At 48.2% G+C, this 15,308-nt stretch overlaps 1 protein-coding gene across 4 annotated transcripts in view; it reads right to left on the bottom strand.

Annotated features, from left to right (window-relative positions):
* Eml1 (EMAP like 1) overlaps window positions 1-15,308 on the bottom strand; it is a 128,591-nt gene that overhangs the window by 19,284 nt on the left and 93,999 nt on the right. For 3 of the 4 annotated variants that reach the window (XM_032908404.1, XM_032908403.1, XM_032908401.1), the window contains exons 5-13: window positions 13,178-13,206; window positions 12,331-12,381; window positions 9,116-9,245; window positions 6,610-6,759; window positions 5,776-5,845; window positions 3,923-4,033; window positions 2,652-2,747; window positions 1,095-1,229; window positions 410-509 (exon numbers count right to left, since the gene is read on the bottom strand). In XM_032908404.1, the coding sequence (XP_032764295.1) occupies window positions 410-509; window positions 1,095-1,229; window positions 2,652-2,747; window positions 3,923-4,033; window positions 5,776-5,845; window positions 6,610-6,759; window positions 9,116-9,245; window positions 12,331-12,381; window positions 13,178-13,206 (872 nt within the window). The remainder of the gene's footprint in view (window positions 1-409; window positions 510-1,094; window positions 1,230-2,651; window positions 2,748-3,922; window positions 4,034-5,775; window positions 5,846-6,609; window positions 6,760-9,115; window positions 9,246-12,330; window positions 12,382-13,177; window positions 13,207-15,308) is intronic. The other variant, XM_032908402.1, reaches the window with a different exon arrangement.

Genomic DNA, 15,308 nt, shown 5'->3' with positions numbered 1-15,308 from the left:
GGCCTGTGCGCATGCGTCATTGTCTGTATTAGCGCTCCTAGCACTCCAGAAATATTGGTCAGATGCTATGTGAATGAGACCAGTGACCCACATACGCCACAGCTATAGAGCCATTGATAACTTCTGCATTATAATTTGCTAACAGCTCTTCCAGCAAAGTGATTAGCTTTATCATAGTACCCTAACCTTAAAAAGCTTTCACAACGGTATACGCAAAGTTAGCGAACCGTTACATTCCCCGTTTTCTTCTGCTGTAGGGTTTCATTAAAGCCACACACCTATGTAACTGGGAACTTAGTGTTCATCCTGTACGTAACGCCAACAGCTCATTTCTACAAACCCCACCTCCGTTGTCTTAGTTACAACATTAATAAAAACATCAAATGGATTTAGGAGAATTGCTCGTTACCTTTTCCCCACACCAAGATGTTGCCACTTGAATCTCCAGTAATGGTGTCGCCATTTTCAGAAAACGTCACGCAAAGGACAAACTTTGGCTTCTCTTGTTTCTGTGGAAAGTAATCAGTGAGCACGGACATATTATTTACTGAAGACACCCTTTATTTACGTTAATAAGTTAGAGCCCCGTCAACCGCAGCTGGATGACGTCAGCCTCTGGAGACGGGAGCTTTTAGTTTTATGTACTGTCAGGAGACGTGTCCTTCCAGATTATGTCCTCTAAAAGGAAGAAATTTCTGGAAACTCAATGGCCAGGGAATCCTAAAGCTGCAGACAGTTTAAGCAGGGTAATGTTAGGGGGGCCCGAGGGATGGGCTATGCTGTCAAGCTTTCAGAATGACAGACAGGGCCCCTGCTACCCTTAGCAAAGCCGGGTTGCCAGTCCCTAGCAACCAGTGCCTGTGTGCGGGCTCCTTGCTGCCCCACCAGGAGGCCCAGACCTTCTATTTCCATTTTATTACTGGGGAGATCCTCAAGGGCTTCTCAACTGTGTGGGGAACTGTAAGAGGGCATCGTGTTTTCTACGCCTTCATAGTTATCACTAAAACAATCTGAAGTATCTCAGTGCTCCCTTATAACCCAGCCCCTCACAGGCGCCACGTGGGAAAATGGAACAGCAGGCAGGCGCAGTTTACCTCAAACAACCCTTGCTTCTTGTTAAGGGAATTTCCTTCTAGGGTCCAAAAGTAGAGATGTGACTTCCCGCAGGTGACTATGATATTGGTGTCTGTGGGGTGGAAATCCGCAGCAAATACCGCTTCGTTCGAACACTTCAGGACAAAACAAGGCAGAGCGTCAACTGCTGCAGCAAAACCGTCCCAGCAGGGCACAGCAAAACCGTCCCAGCAGGGCACTGAGCCCCTCAAGCCCCACCGCCTTCATCTTCACCGCTAGTCTGGCTGCTGCCTGTTCCCCTCTGTCTTCTGCTCTGCGGCTGGAAGCCAGATGTCAGCAAGTGCCAAGAAGGCAGCTTTGCCACTGGCTGAGCACTGGGATCACTCCTTGGGTGGTGACATCCAGATGTGGCACCCCCTTCCCCTTCCTAGTGACTGGGATCCCTAGAAGGACTCAGGACCCTGCATGTCTTGCAGCCCCATGATCCTGCCTCACTGCGGCTGCCCTGATTCCCCAGTTCTCTTGCTTCTGGATTCAGTTTGGGGTCCCATGAGGTGGCTCAGTCCATATTCCCACTTTCAGGACTGGTGTCCTGGTCTGTCGCGCCTAGCCCTGAGTATTGCTTCTATGTAATAATTCGGCTCTGTGTTCTTAATCCTGGCTGGTACTTTGTCCCTGGCTGCATCTAATCCTCCGCAGGGTGATCACCATACATCTCTGCTGGCAACCTTAGAAGACAGGGAATGTCAGGCCGGCGGACACATCTGATTTGAACACCTGTCTGCATCCCAGATCCTAGACGGAAAGCTGGGTAGCTGAGGCTGTCTGACAGCAGCCTCCCGTAAGGTAGTAAGGCTGTCTAAGCAAGCCTAATATTATCCAAGGAAGGCTGGCTGATGGCTCCCCTTGGCTTAGATAAGTCAGGTTAACCAAGGCCGGCAGACGCCAAGAGGAGAAATGAGAAATAGGATTTATTAAAACAGGAATCCAGGGGTGCTCCTGACAGGGGGAACCTTAAGAGAGCTACAGGCATGCCAAGTCAACGTTCTGGGCAGAGTTGACTCGAGGCATGCTGGTATCCATGTCTCCTGCAGCCCCAGAGACTGGTGGGTACTGAGCATGCTTCAGTCATTGACCGCCTCCAGCGCTGCTCACAGGCCGCAGCCCAGCACATAGTGGGCATCCAGCACACAGTGGGTGCCCAGCACATAGTGGGCGCCAAGCACACAGTGGGTGCCCTAGTGGGCGCTAAGCACACAGTGGGTGCCCAGGTTTGTTGTACCAATGAAAGTGAGCAAAGAAGTGACTGAAGGAATTAAAATTCATTAAAAAATTAATTAAAATTTTTAATGAATTAAAATTTTCATTAGTTGTTGTCACTATGAAATAAAGAAAACAAAGAATTCTACAGACCCCGGAAGTCAGGAAACACCCCGGCAAGTCTTAAGTGGGAGTCTCATGAGGAAAGAGAGATAGAAAAGGAGGTTTATTCCCAGGGGCGAGGCCTGGGAGACCCTGGAGCCTGCTGGCCGTGCAGCCATGCCCCGTGGGACACCGCAGTGAGTGACTGTGCAAACCTTCACGTCAGCCAGCCTCTCCTCTCTCTGCCAGTCCCACACAGACAACACGTGGTCATTGGAGTCATCCACGGCACAGAGATGGCTTCCTCCGTTCTGTCAAGAAAAAGCGGTTTGCATGTGAGACTAAAGTGGGACCAACATGATTAAAAATGATCGTTGATTTTACTTTGTGTTCTGTTTTGCTTTTTGAGACAGGGCTTTTTTTTTTTTGAACGTGGCCCTGGTTATCCTAGCACTAGCTCTGTAGACCAGGCTGGCCTCAAAGTCACAGAGATCTGCCAGTTTCTGCCTCCCGGGATTAAAGGTGTGCACTGCCACCGCCTGGTGATTATTTTACTTTTTTTTTTTTTTCGGAGCTGGGGACCGAACCCAGGGCCTTGCGTTTGCTAGGCAAGCGCTCTATCACTGAGCTAAATCCCCAACCCCTACTTTTTTTTTTTAAATGTGCATCAGTGTTTGTCTGCCTATATTTCTATATAAGGGCACCAGGTCCCCTGAAACTAGAGTTACAGACAGTTGTGAGCTGCTAACGTGTGTGCTGGGAATCGAACCCAGGTCCTCTGGAAGGTCGGTATTCTTAACCGCTGAACCATCTCTGCAGCCCTGATTGCTTTACTTTTTTTTTTTTTTTTTTGGTTCTTTTTTTTTTTTTCGGAGCTGGGGATCGAACCCAGGGCCTTGCGCCTCCTAGGCAAGCGCTCTACCACTGAGCTAAATCCCAACCCCTGCTTTACTTTTAATAAAGAGTTCACTACTGTGCTGGGTAGAGAACCCAGTTGGTAAAGAGCTTGCTGCACAAGCGTGAGGACCCAGGTTCAATCCCCAGTACCCACAGCTGGGTTGTGGTGGTGTGCACTCCTAACGGCAACACTGGGAGGGCAGAGGTGGGGGTTGGGGGGTGGCTGCGGCTTCTGCATGAACACACATGCACACTCACCCCCGCCATGCACACCAGCACACACATCCCACCCCCAACACACATGAAGGGCCCATTAGATCAGAGGTGAGGAACCTCATTGTTTTTGAGGCCAGCTTTGCTGCCCAGGCATGTGGCTCCTTTAGGATTATAGGCAGAGCAATGCACAAGGGTCGTAACAGATAGGAGTGTTTGATGTGAGCGCGCACGTGGACGAGTGAGAGGGAATGAGCTTCCAGGTGGAGTGGCTGGAGGAGGGGTGTGCTGGGCTAGCATGCCTTAAGGAAGGCCGGAAGCCAGGTGGCTAGAAATGTTGGCTTGGAGACCGGCCCCCGTATATTCCCATACTCACGGATTTTGAGAATGCGATGCAGGTGACAGCCCGGTCAAAAAAGCCTATTCCGATGACATGCAGAGTGTTCAGGGTCACAGAGTCCCAGATACGCACGTGTGGCGGCAGTTGCTGTACGGAAAGGATATGGCCATCATTAGTGACTGCAGGTTAACTAAAGTTCTCGTCCCCTTGGAGCCATTAAATTATTTTGACTTCGATTTTGCCAAACAAGAAGTCTTTTTCTGCATTTGAGGACTCCATCCACCACGAGTGTAATGAAAACATTCTCCCTGACCTCCCCTGGGCCCTGTGAACCAGTGAGGTGTCAGGAGAAGGCTATCCAGTTTAAACTTTGACTAGACACTCTCCAGCACCCATACCAGAGGAGCCGACCGACATGCCTTTTGTATATTTGCAGTGCTCTAAATTTTAGAAATAATATTTCACCAAAGAGAGCACTGTAGTGCAGTCCGCAGATGCATCGTCATGGATGAGCCCGGCCATGCATCTGGCACTTGGGTAAACACTAGGCAAACCTTGTTCTCTTTTAGCCTTGTCTCCAAGTAGCCAGGCACCAGGCACCAGGCACCAGCATGGGCCTCTCTGGGTTTCCTCACATGTTAAGAATCTGTTCAGACAGCTGTAAACTTCTCTCTGGTTCTATAGTAAGAATTTAATTCCAAAGTCAAAAATGGAAATACGCTTTCGTGCCACTAGAGGGCGGAGGGAACAGTTCCTTTCTGATTTCAAAGAGATCTTCCAGGCTTTGGTTCTTTTGTAAAGCCAGAACTGAACTGCTCCTTAAGTGAGTTTACGTAACAGCAGCCTGGGCTCTGTCATTCCGCTCTTTGCAAGTGTGGGGCGCTGATGGAGAACCGCATAAAACCAATGGCTAAAATATGATGTGAGAAAACATCCGCTCCGATAAGATAGCGTCCGTGTTTTCTGGGTAGATACACATTGATAAAAATGGAGGCTCCTGTCCTGATTAGTTTCACACCAGGACAAAACCATACAAGCAGGGACTTAAGAGGCTGTCAGAGTTTTGATAAAACATGGCAATTACAGGCGGACGCCAGCTTGGAGGTCTCCTGCTTGTCAGGTTCCACCAGTTCCTTAACTCCTTCCTCACAGGACTGAGGTCTTGCTAAAGCGCCTGCAGGGTTTGCCTGAAGCTCCCAGGAGCCTCTGTGATCAGCACGAGGCGTGAAGTCCACCCACTGAGGAGATGACTGGTGGGCACCCACAGTCGAGTTCATCCCGTAGCATATGGTTACTTGGGGATTTTAACTCTGCTTCTTAGACTCATACACTGTCATGCTGATCGTGTGTGGAGAGAAGAATTTCAGGGACTAATGGATTCTTTGACAAGGCTGTGCCATCTTAATGTGTTGCTGCTGGTTGTTTTTTGATGACAGTGTCTTGTTTCATAGCTCACGGCCCTGCCCGCCTCTGCCTCATGAGCTCTGGCTTTAAATGTAAAAACCTGCTGAAATTAAGGGAGCTTGGGGGTTGGGGAGGGATTTAGGGTCAGGACAGCACATTCAATGTGCAATGAGAGCTCCTGGTGAGGACTCAATTGTCCTCAGATGCTGCAATTGCAGTGACCGGGCAGATTTACCATCAGCCATGTTGTCAGGCTGGAGAGATGGCTCAGTGGTTAGAGCACTGACTGCTCTTCCAGAGGTCATGAGTTCGAATCCCAGCACCCACATGGTGGCTCACAACCATCTGTAATGGGATCTGATGCCCTCTTCTGGTGTGTCTGAAGACAGCAACAGTGTACTCACATAAAATAAATACATAAAAAAAAAAAAAAGGTTGTTGCCAGTTCCTTAGCAGAAGTCAGAAAGGCAATGAACAAACCTCACCTTTCCATCTTTAGATGTGCCCGCCACTTGTCCTGTTGCTATGGTGATTCTGTCAGGGTGGACCGCTAGGCTAAAAGGAGGAGAATTATCAGACAACTCCACACAAAGGTTAGTTTTACTTCTACGATCTTCCAAAAGTTTAAACACAAGAAAGCCATACTGCCTAGCTTCTTACAGACTCACCCCCAGCTTCCCCCAAACAACCCAACTCCCTTAGCCAGGAAATGCTATTTCATTTATCAGAATCCCTGATTGATTTCTTCCCGGGAACTCCCAACCTTAAGGAAAGGCATCCTTCCTTGGGAAAATACCGTTTCCGTCTCAGAACCGCTGACTGAGTTGACACCCTTCAAGCCCCTTTGGGTGTGTTAATTAGGAAAGATGTCTCATGTCAGCGAGATTTTTATCACCAGCCAGGATCCGGGATGACCACAAATCCATCTACCCATCCAATCACCGCAAGGTCTTCCCCAAGCTACACAATGACCCACGGGTGTGGCAGACTCAGACCTAGGTACACAACAAAGCACGTTTTCCAAAACTAGGAGCCCAATTTGAAGTCTTTAACTTTCGGGAGGTTAAGAAAGCTTCCTGAAGCCTTTCCCCTCAGACAATCTGGTCACACGGAAGGAAGCACAGTGAGGACAGAGGCTGCCATGAATCGGGCAGCAGAATGGAGGACCAAAGACGACACTGGGGAATAGAAAAAGCAGCTTTGCCCAGTCTGGCTTCAGAGCCCTGCGCCATCCCACCCCTGGCTTGTGCCCCGATGTTGAATTCTTTTGGCTGAGGCTAGCTCACCTACGTCGTGCCAACCTGTCCGTGGGGACTCACCACTTGACGTCGTCGTTGTGGCCTGCGTAATGCCTCTGCAGCTGTTCCTCCACGTTGTAAAGCACCACAACCGACGCTATGAAGTACACCGTCTCCCCGGTCGGGAGCAGGTACAGGTTATTACGACAGTCTCGCCCCCGGTACCCGTAGCTTGGCGTGCGTCAAGATGAAAATCCTTTGCTTTTGAGAACTGGAGAGCCACCGCTTCGTTCCGTAAGCATAAAACGAACGTGCAACAGTTCCTACCAGTTTAACCAGTTTAGACTGAACTGGACCGGAACTCGTGCTAGGCTTGTCGGTGCTTATCACCCTAAAGGGATGAGCTCCAGGCCAGCTAGGGCCGCATGGTAAGACGGACTCTGTCTCGAACAAACAACAGCATGGAACACACTCTGACACGGACCTCGGTATTTACGCGCCTAAAATCAAATGTTACGTGTTTGGTAATAATGTGAACGCGACATTTAGCAGTACTGGGGAATGAACCCGGGGCTTTCCTGTGCTAGGCAAGGGCTCTACCACAGTGCTTGAGACAGGTGATCCCTGTAGCCCAGGCTGGCTTCAGCTCAGATCTCCCTGCCTCGGCCTCCCTTCCTCTGGAAATGCAGACATGTCTTGGCTCCACACCAAGTCTAGTGCGAACGTGTTAATTTTATTTTTTAACAGCATGAAGACTTATTAGATGTTTGGAAGCTATTGAGGCAATTAGGAGTCTGCTTTACTGTCTGAGACCTAGGAGATAAATCTTTTTATTAAACACCACTTAAAAGTACTTATAAAGTACTTATAGAGTACAAATGTCACTCGAATGTAACAAAAAGGTTTCAAAATTAATTAACTTTTAATTTTAAATTAAGTCAATGAATTAACTAACGATGCTCCCGCATTTTGGGGATGATTATCGGTGTTTTAAAATTTTATTATGCCTTATTTACTGCGTGCGTGCGTGCGTGCATGAGCCCCCGGACACAGGTGCCATTAGTGTACAAATGGAGGTCAGAGGGAAAATTTGCAGGACTTGATGCTCCCCTTCCATCAAGTGGGTCCAGGGGACTGAACTCGGGGCTTCGGGCTCGGTAGCAGGTACCTTGAGCCACTGAGCCTTCTCACTGACCTAGTGTTAAAATGTTAACACGTGTACTTTTAGAAGCAAAGCATCCCTTGAACTTGAGTGTAAAAAACAAAACCTGGCCAAAATGACATTTATTTGGAGCAAATTTTCTCCTCGTCTTTTAAAACACAAGTAAGGAAGCATCCTTTGAGTAATGTTTTCAGGATTATATTTTAAAAAAAAACCACCCAACTTAAAGAAGGGGCAGATAGATCCCTTCCATGGCCAAAGTAGATGGCCAAACTACTTCTAATCTTTTGATTTCCACGAATACAATTCCATAATCTCAAATACTAATCCTCGGCCTCACCAACTTAAATCAGCACATAGGACTTGTCTTGAGGGCTCGATGTTAATCAGCGAGCGGCAGACAATCACTACGAATTTGATGTAGAGTCTTTGTAGACGGAAAGGCTGCAGCCTCCCTCCACGGTGGAAATGAGCATTGAACAGCAGAGACTGACCGCTAGCTCTTAGGGGGGCGGGGTGTAGCTTATGACTATATCCCCAGTGTTCAGGAAACTGAGGCAGAGGGATTGCTGTGAGGTTCATAGTAAGACAATGTTACCAGAGAGAGAGAGAGAGAGAGAGAGAGAGAGAGAGAGAGAGAGAGAGAGAGAGAGAGAGAGAACAACAAACAAACAGTTTGTTGAAATCATGGCCATCATTAGAGGCCTGACGTTCACCCAATTGTACTGGCTGGTTTTGTGTGTCAACTTGACACAAGCTGGAGTTATCACAGAGAAAGGAGCCTCCCTTGAGGAAATGCCTCCATGAGACCCAGCTGTGAGGCATTTTCTCAATTAGTGATCAAGGGGGGAAGGGCCCATTGTGGGTGGTGCCATCCCTGGGCTGGTGGTCTTGGGTTCTATAAGAGAGCAAGCTGAGCAAGCCAGGGGAAGCAAGCCAGTAAGAAACATCCCTCCATGGTCTCTGCATCACTTCCTGCTTCCTGCCCTGCTTGAGTTCCAGTCCTGACTTCCTTGGGTGATGAACAGCAACATGGAAGTGTAAGCTGAATAAACCCTTTCCTCCCCAATTTGCTTCTTGACCCGAGGTCTTGTGCAGGAACAGAAACCCTGACTAAGACACCAATTTTGATTATTTTCACTAAGCTTGCTGCTTCTCTGTGACAGGCAGGCTGGATACTCATATTCCCCTGGCCCCGAAACCATTCATCTGTACAGATCATTTCCCTGACGCCCTTTCAGGAAGACAATGGACGTGCAGTCGAACGGGAACCACAGTCATGAGAACTTACTCTGGAATTGCCTCTCCTACATGGCCACATTTGACATTTTGACTTTTTAAAAGCGCTAATAGTAAAACATTTAGCTTGCGTGACTCTTTCACCAGGAGTCACCACCGACAACCTGGTCAGCGAGGAAAGGATACACCCACTCCAGCTTCAGCCGCTTCGTTGGCAATTCAGCTTTCGCCTCCAAAGTGTAGGAGTCCACCTGGTCTTTGGGCATGTACATGGTGACGGGGCGGCCTCGAAGAAACATTTTCACATACCCCTCTTCTACAAAGACAATGAAGGCGTCAGTGACACACCTTGGCACAAACACCGCAGCCTGTCGGCACTCGAGTGGCCGTCTTCTTTGAAACCTTAGAATGCTGCATTTACTTATCTCGTGTGTTGATTGGTACAGGAGTCACATGGCACTTGTGATGGTCAAAGGATGACTTTTGGGAGCTGGTTCTCTGCTCCCACCCCATGAGTCTCGGAATCAAACTCACTCAGGAAGCAGGTTTACCTGTTCCCGAGCCATCTCTCTGGTCCCCCCCCCCTCACTTCCATGTCTTTTTCAATTAATTTTTCAGAGGGCTGGAGAGATGGCTCAGTGGTTAACAGAGCACAAACTGCTTTTCCAGAGGACCCAAGTTGGGTTTTCCACACCAGCATCAAATGGTTCATAACGCTCCTTGAGATCTGCTGCCCTCCTCTGGCCTCCTTGTGTAGTTGGACACATGTGCAAACATCCTCACACAGGGACACATACATATGTAAATAAAAACTAAATTGAAATAAAAATCTAATGCAAAATTAAATATCTTGAAACAAAGGTTTGTGTGGTTTATTTTTGAGCTTCTCATTCAAGTTCGGATCATACGTAAGAAATTATAAAAGCCTGAGTGAGATCCAACAGTCATCCCCTGGGACATTTTGGTGTAGGCGTGCTAGCATCAGAAGAAAGTGTACCATGGAGAATCACAAGTAATCAAGAAGCCCACTTCACTATTGAGTCTCACTCAGTATCACACACCGGTATATACAATCTCAGTATCAAAAAATATCTTTTTGATATTTGAATTGATTTGTTATGAGTGTAAAATATAACTTCAGGTATTTTTTACACCGCACGGTTCTCGCAAATACAAAGAATGCAAAGTCAGCAGGCGTGCATGCGGTAACAAAAAGCTAAATACTATTTTTTTGGTGTGGTTTGTGTAGGTTTCTCTGTGTAGCCCAGGCTATCCTGGAACTCACTCTGTAGACCAGGCTGGCCTCAAGCTTACAGATCCACCTGCCTCTGCCTCCCTAGAGCTGGGATTAAATGCATGGGCCACCATGCTCAGCTAAGTAAATAAATCTCAAAAGTAATTTTTAAAAAAAATTTAAAAAGAAAATACTTCAAGAGAAGCTTGAAACGAAAAATGAAAGAAGAAAAAAGAGGAGGAGGAAGAGGAGAAGGAGGAAGAGAAGACCCAACTGAAGGGTGGGGAGAGACAGAGTTTTCTAGATTGACTATTTCTATTAAAATAACTTTATATTTTAATGGGAAGATTTATTATTTTTATGACTATATTCATATCACATGCATGCCAGAAGAGGGCATCTGATACCCTGGGACGAGAGTTACAGGCCATTATGAGCAGCCTTTGGGTGCTGGGAACTGAATCTGGATCCTGTGCAAGAGCAATAAGTTCTTTTACTGGCGAACCATCCCTCTAGGCCCCTAAAATAACCATTAGTAGTCCAATAAATAAATATAAGTAAATAAAAGAGCAGAAAAAAACCAAACCGTGTTGATCTGAGGCAACTTCTGTGCCTCCACCCCTCCCCCTCCCAAACCCCAGCCCACTTGGGGTATTGTGACCACCCTTTACAGGGCGTAATGAGAGCAAAGACACTGTCTCACGGACTCCTCACGAGTTCGGAGTCAGAGCCTCCATTCTGATGCTCTTGCAGACTGGAGAATCCAGAATCAATGGTATCTAATCCAAGCAGGGGGCAACCAGCAAAATCTGCGTCAAACCCCACAGAAAATCACCTCAGAGAGAGCAGGATAAACTGGGAGCTTCAGCGGCTAGGGGCTGTCACACAACGCATGCAAGTATCTGTCACCGCAAGCATGCACTTCAGAGCCCACTGCACGGGACACGTTTTCACTCCGGGTTTAAAGAAGCCTGACTTTCAGGTGAGAGCCACAAACGCGCTCAGCCCCACGCACACTGGTCCAGCCACTGGCCCTGTGATGGTTGGGATGTCCCCTCTGTGGGGACCACCCTCCCTGGTGGCATCCAGATTGGCTCACCAGAGACTGCAGATGCTCTTAACGCTCCCCTGAACCACCTTACACACTGCCGCGGATGCCCCAAGTCACTTCACCTGAGGCTTCAGCCATCCTAGTCCTTTGCCTACTGCCTAAGTCCAGCAGTGTGAGCTACTGTGCCAGGCTCTCCTTAGCTGACCTCATCTTCTATATCCGCCCCACGAGGATTCTCCTCTCGGGCCAGAAGTGTCTCTCAGCACCTCATGAGCTGTCTTCCCTGAACCTCGCCTCCAACTCTTCCCTCCTCTTCTCTTCTGAACCTCTCCCTATCCTAACCTGTCACCCAAGTTGCTGCTCATCCATTGATGATCGCGAAGGCGGACTTAAAAGACAGCGCCTGCCCCACCTTAGAGCAGAGGGAAGCCGGAATGGTGGAGTTCAATGTGAAATGGAAAGCATTCTGCTAACGCTGTAAGACGTGGATCAACCCAGCCAGGGTGCTAGGACTAAGGCCTATACGAATGGCATATCCGAAACTCAGATAGCTAGAGAGCCCGCTGTGGGAGCCGACAGTGCGTGTGAACAGTCTGTTGAGGTCATGTGGTGGTTACGGTCCAGTGAAGAATGCCTATGACTGACTTCCTTACCTCACCGCTAAACATTGCTGACCAGGACGAAGCAATATTTTAACTATGTGCTGTTGGGCACTATAAACGGGTATGGGGCCTACGTCTACGATCTGTGCAACCCAGGAAGGCAATGCTGTTTGCAGACACGTTAGGAGCACAGCACACAATCACCAAACCCAGAGGTGCGTGCTCGTGGGGAGAGGTCAGCGGTGCAGGGGTTCATGCCAAACGGTGGACACTCAGGGGGCTGCCCGAGAGCTCTCTCCAGATCCTCTTAGAACGCCTACAATCAGCCAATGATGAATCTCAATCCAAATCACAGCCACATGTTGAAGCCCATCCAAGTGAATGTTCAGAGGTGCACTGAACTCAGGACAGGCAACAGATGCTGTCATGCGAGGAGGCTGCCGGTACGAAAACAGCCTCTGGGCTGGGGCAGCAGCCGTGTGCGGGGAGCTGTGGGTTGGGAAGCTCTGCCTACCTTTGCTGTGTGTCACCCGGCGCTTCCCTTGGGGTTTCGGAGACTGAAGGGCTAGACAAAGAGATGGCGGTACTGCACGTGTGGCTGGTCTGTCTGCTGGCGTGCTCACTGGCCAGCCGCAGGCTGGTACCACCCTGGCCCCGAGAGGACAAGGGGACAAGGGAACGTTGCGTGTACCCTGACATGTACACTCAGGTTTGCACGCCTGTGGGTTTGTGGTAATTACATTTTCAGGGATCAATCTTTATTTTGTGTGGAAGGGGGGAAACTGGGAAAACTCAAACCAGATTAACCTATTTAGTTCCACGTTTGTAACTTTTTTCACGTGTAACTATTAAAATACAGTTCATGTGCTCAAAAAAAAAAAAAAAAGAGCACGTAGCATCTGCTTTCTTATAAAGTGTGATTTAGAGACAGCCATTTATGAAGTATTATTGGCTTGCAGTTTAGGAAATTAGAAGCAGAAAGGGAGCAAGTACTTTGAACAGGGTAGAACAGCTTTACGCAGAAGAGACTTTCCCTCGGGGAGAAGCGCTAGAGAGGTCTGAGGAGCACGGTAGAGGTGAAGGGTATCTTTACCAAGAAGTTCCCGCTCTAACCCTCGCTGACTTCCATGTGGGTCTGACTAGGGTCAGGGAGGGGTTTAGTCACTATGCCTGTCATCCGTTTCCTGGCGAAACTGCCACTATCTGAGCCACCAACGATTGCTTGGTGACACTCACAAGCACCAGATCTGTTTTCTGAGTACCAGGGGCCTGGCTCTGAGGTTCCCATTTACTGTTTACCAATCAGTCAAGGTCTAAATGATATCCCCCTCTCCCAATCCAGGAATGAAACCAGAACTTACCTGGACTGAATGTAGGCTCCTTGGGTTTGCTGTAAAAATAAACCAAGAAAACGGTATTTATTTATATGCGTGTATAACATACGTATATATCGGTACACATACGTGTTTGCGGAGTGCATGTATGAGCAGATATGTGCTTGCATGTGGGCGGACATACATGTGTGCATGTCTATGTGGAGGTCTGAGGACACGGTCACGCTTTTCCTTGATTATTCCCTATCTCATTTGGAGGCAGGGTCTCCCACTGAACCCAGAGCTTTCTGTCTCAGTGTGGCTGGCCAGCTGCTCCAGAGAGCATCTCCTCCCTCACACTGGGTTTACCCCATACCCTTCTGGCTTTTATGTGGCTTTGGGGGATCTGAACTCACACCCTCAGCCACACACTGTGTTTTACCTGCCGAGCCCTCTCCCCAGCACCGCCACACAGATTTTAAAGGGCCCTGAGGCATTCCCTTTCACCACTCCACAGATCCAAGCTACAGCCCTCTGCCACAAGCATGGCGTGTAACCAGGCCAATTTCATTGCAGAAGAAACGTGTAGGGGTTGGGGATTTAGCTCAGTGGTAGAGCACTTGCCTAGCAAGTGCAAGGCCCTGGGTTTGGTCCCCAGCTCCGAAAAAAAAAAAAAAAAAAAAAAAAAAAAAAAAAAATATAGAAAAATGTTCAGAATTAAGCGAATAAGGCCGCAACCCCATTTAAGAGCAAACACAGGTTGGGGCAGCTGGCTAGTCAACATGAGAGTGGCCCTGGCTAGGGCGTAAGGTTAACTTTTCCTCCCTCTTACGTTTAAGGGACTTACCTCAAATGAGCAGAGTCCTATTTCCTGCCACAGAGATACCCACACACTCTACCTACACATTCACGCTTACGGCTGCCACTATTCATAACAGCAAGAGGTGGAACCAGCCAGATGTCCATCAACAGAAGGAACAGAACCAGCCAGATGTCCACCCACAGAAGGTATGGGACCAGTCAGATGTCCATCAACAGAAGGGATGGGACCAGCCAGATGTCCACCCACAGAAGGGATGGGACCAGCCGGATGTCCATCAACCAAAGAATAAAAATGAGATCCAGACACACACAGCGGAGTTTTACGCAGTGGCAGATGTCACTCAGGAAGATGCAGAGGGCACGTGAGCTCCCTGGAGATGGCCACCGTCCTGCTGAGCTGCGATGGGGGAGCTCTGGTGAGGCACGGTCTCAGAGACTTCACCCAGGACTGAGTGCTTCTTGCTACTGCTGTGCTTGCTCATGTTTGTCACTGCCACACTCCACATGTGTGGCTTGGTGTGAGTGGACACTGGGGGACCCTCACTACCTACAGCCTGCTGTGAATATTTCCTGGGTGATGGGCCACTCTGTTGGGCAAGTTTCTTACAGATCAATATGAAGATGAGAATTCTTGAGGTAATGCTGTCTAAATGAATTGATAATTTTATGGAATTTCTGACTCGATTTAGGTAATCTTTTTTAAAAAAGCTAATACTTTTGGGAAGTTAAGGTAGTTGGTAGAAAATGTAAAGTTAGGAAATTAGGGCAGTTGGCAGAAAGTTTTAAGTTAGAATTATGAATAAAGTGTGTCCTTTCCTGGTAGGATGGCAAGAGCTGCTTGAGTCAGAGAAAGGGGTGCAGTGACCGTTCGTGCATTACACACACAGAGATGTAGAAGCAAGAATAGGCTTGGGCGGGGTTGGGGATTTAGCTCAGCGGTAGAGCGCTTGCCTAGTGCGCAAGGCCCTGTTTCGGTCCCCAGCTCGAAAAAAAAAAAAAAAAAAAAAAAAAGAATAGGCTTGGGCGAGCTCCTGGTCAAAGAGGGCATGCGCTCTAGGTTGGGCCTGAGGTAACAGGTTTGTGGTGTGCACCAGGAAAAGATAAGGTTACAATAAGAAACAAAGAATTCCAATACGGATATAAGATTAGCCAGCCTCTCCGATCAGAACTTCGAAGATAAGATGTAAGAAAAACGATTTGCTTCTTAGTAAGAATAAGTTGCTGTCAACCAAGCATAGGGAAACACTTGCAGCTACAGACTTGGCTTGTCGAAACTTTATCAATCAATGAACTAAAAATTACTGCTCTGAGCTTTAGGAAAGAAAGAAAGATGAGAATTGTTTGGTTAGATATATGG

This window comes from Rattus rattus, chromosome 7 (assembly GCF_011064425.1).
Source record: "Rattus rattus isolate New Zealand chromosome 7, Rrattus_CSIRO_v1, whole genome shotgun sequence".
Taxonomy (NCBI): Eukaryota; Metazoa; Chordata; class Mammalia; order Rodentia; family Muridae; genus Rattus; species Rattus rattus.
The sequence above is the reverse complement of the archived record's forward strand: the minus strand, read 5'-3'. Positions and strand labels throughout refer to the sequence as shown.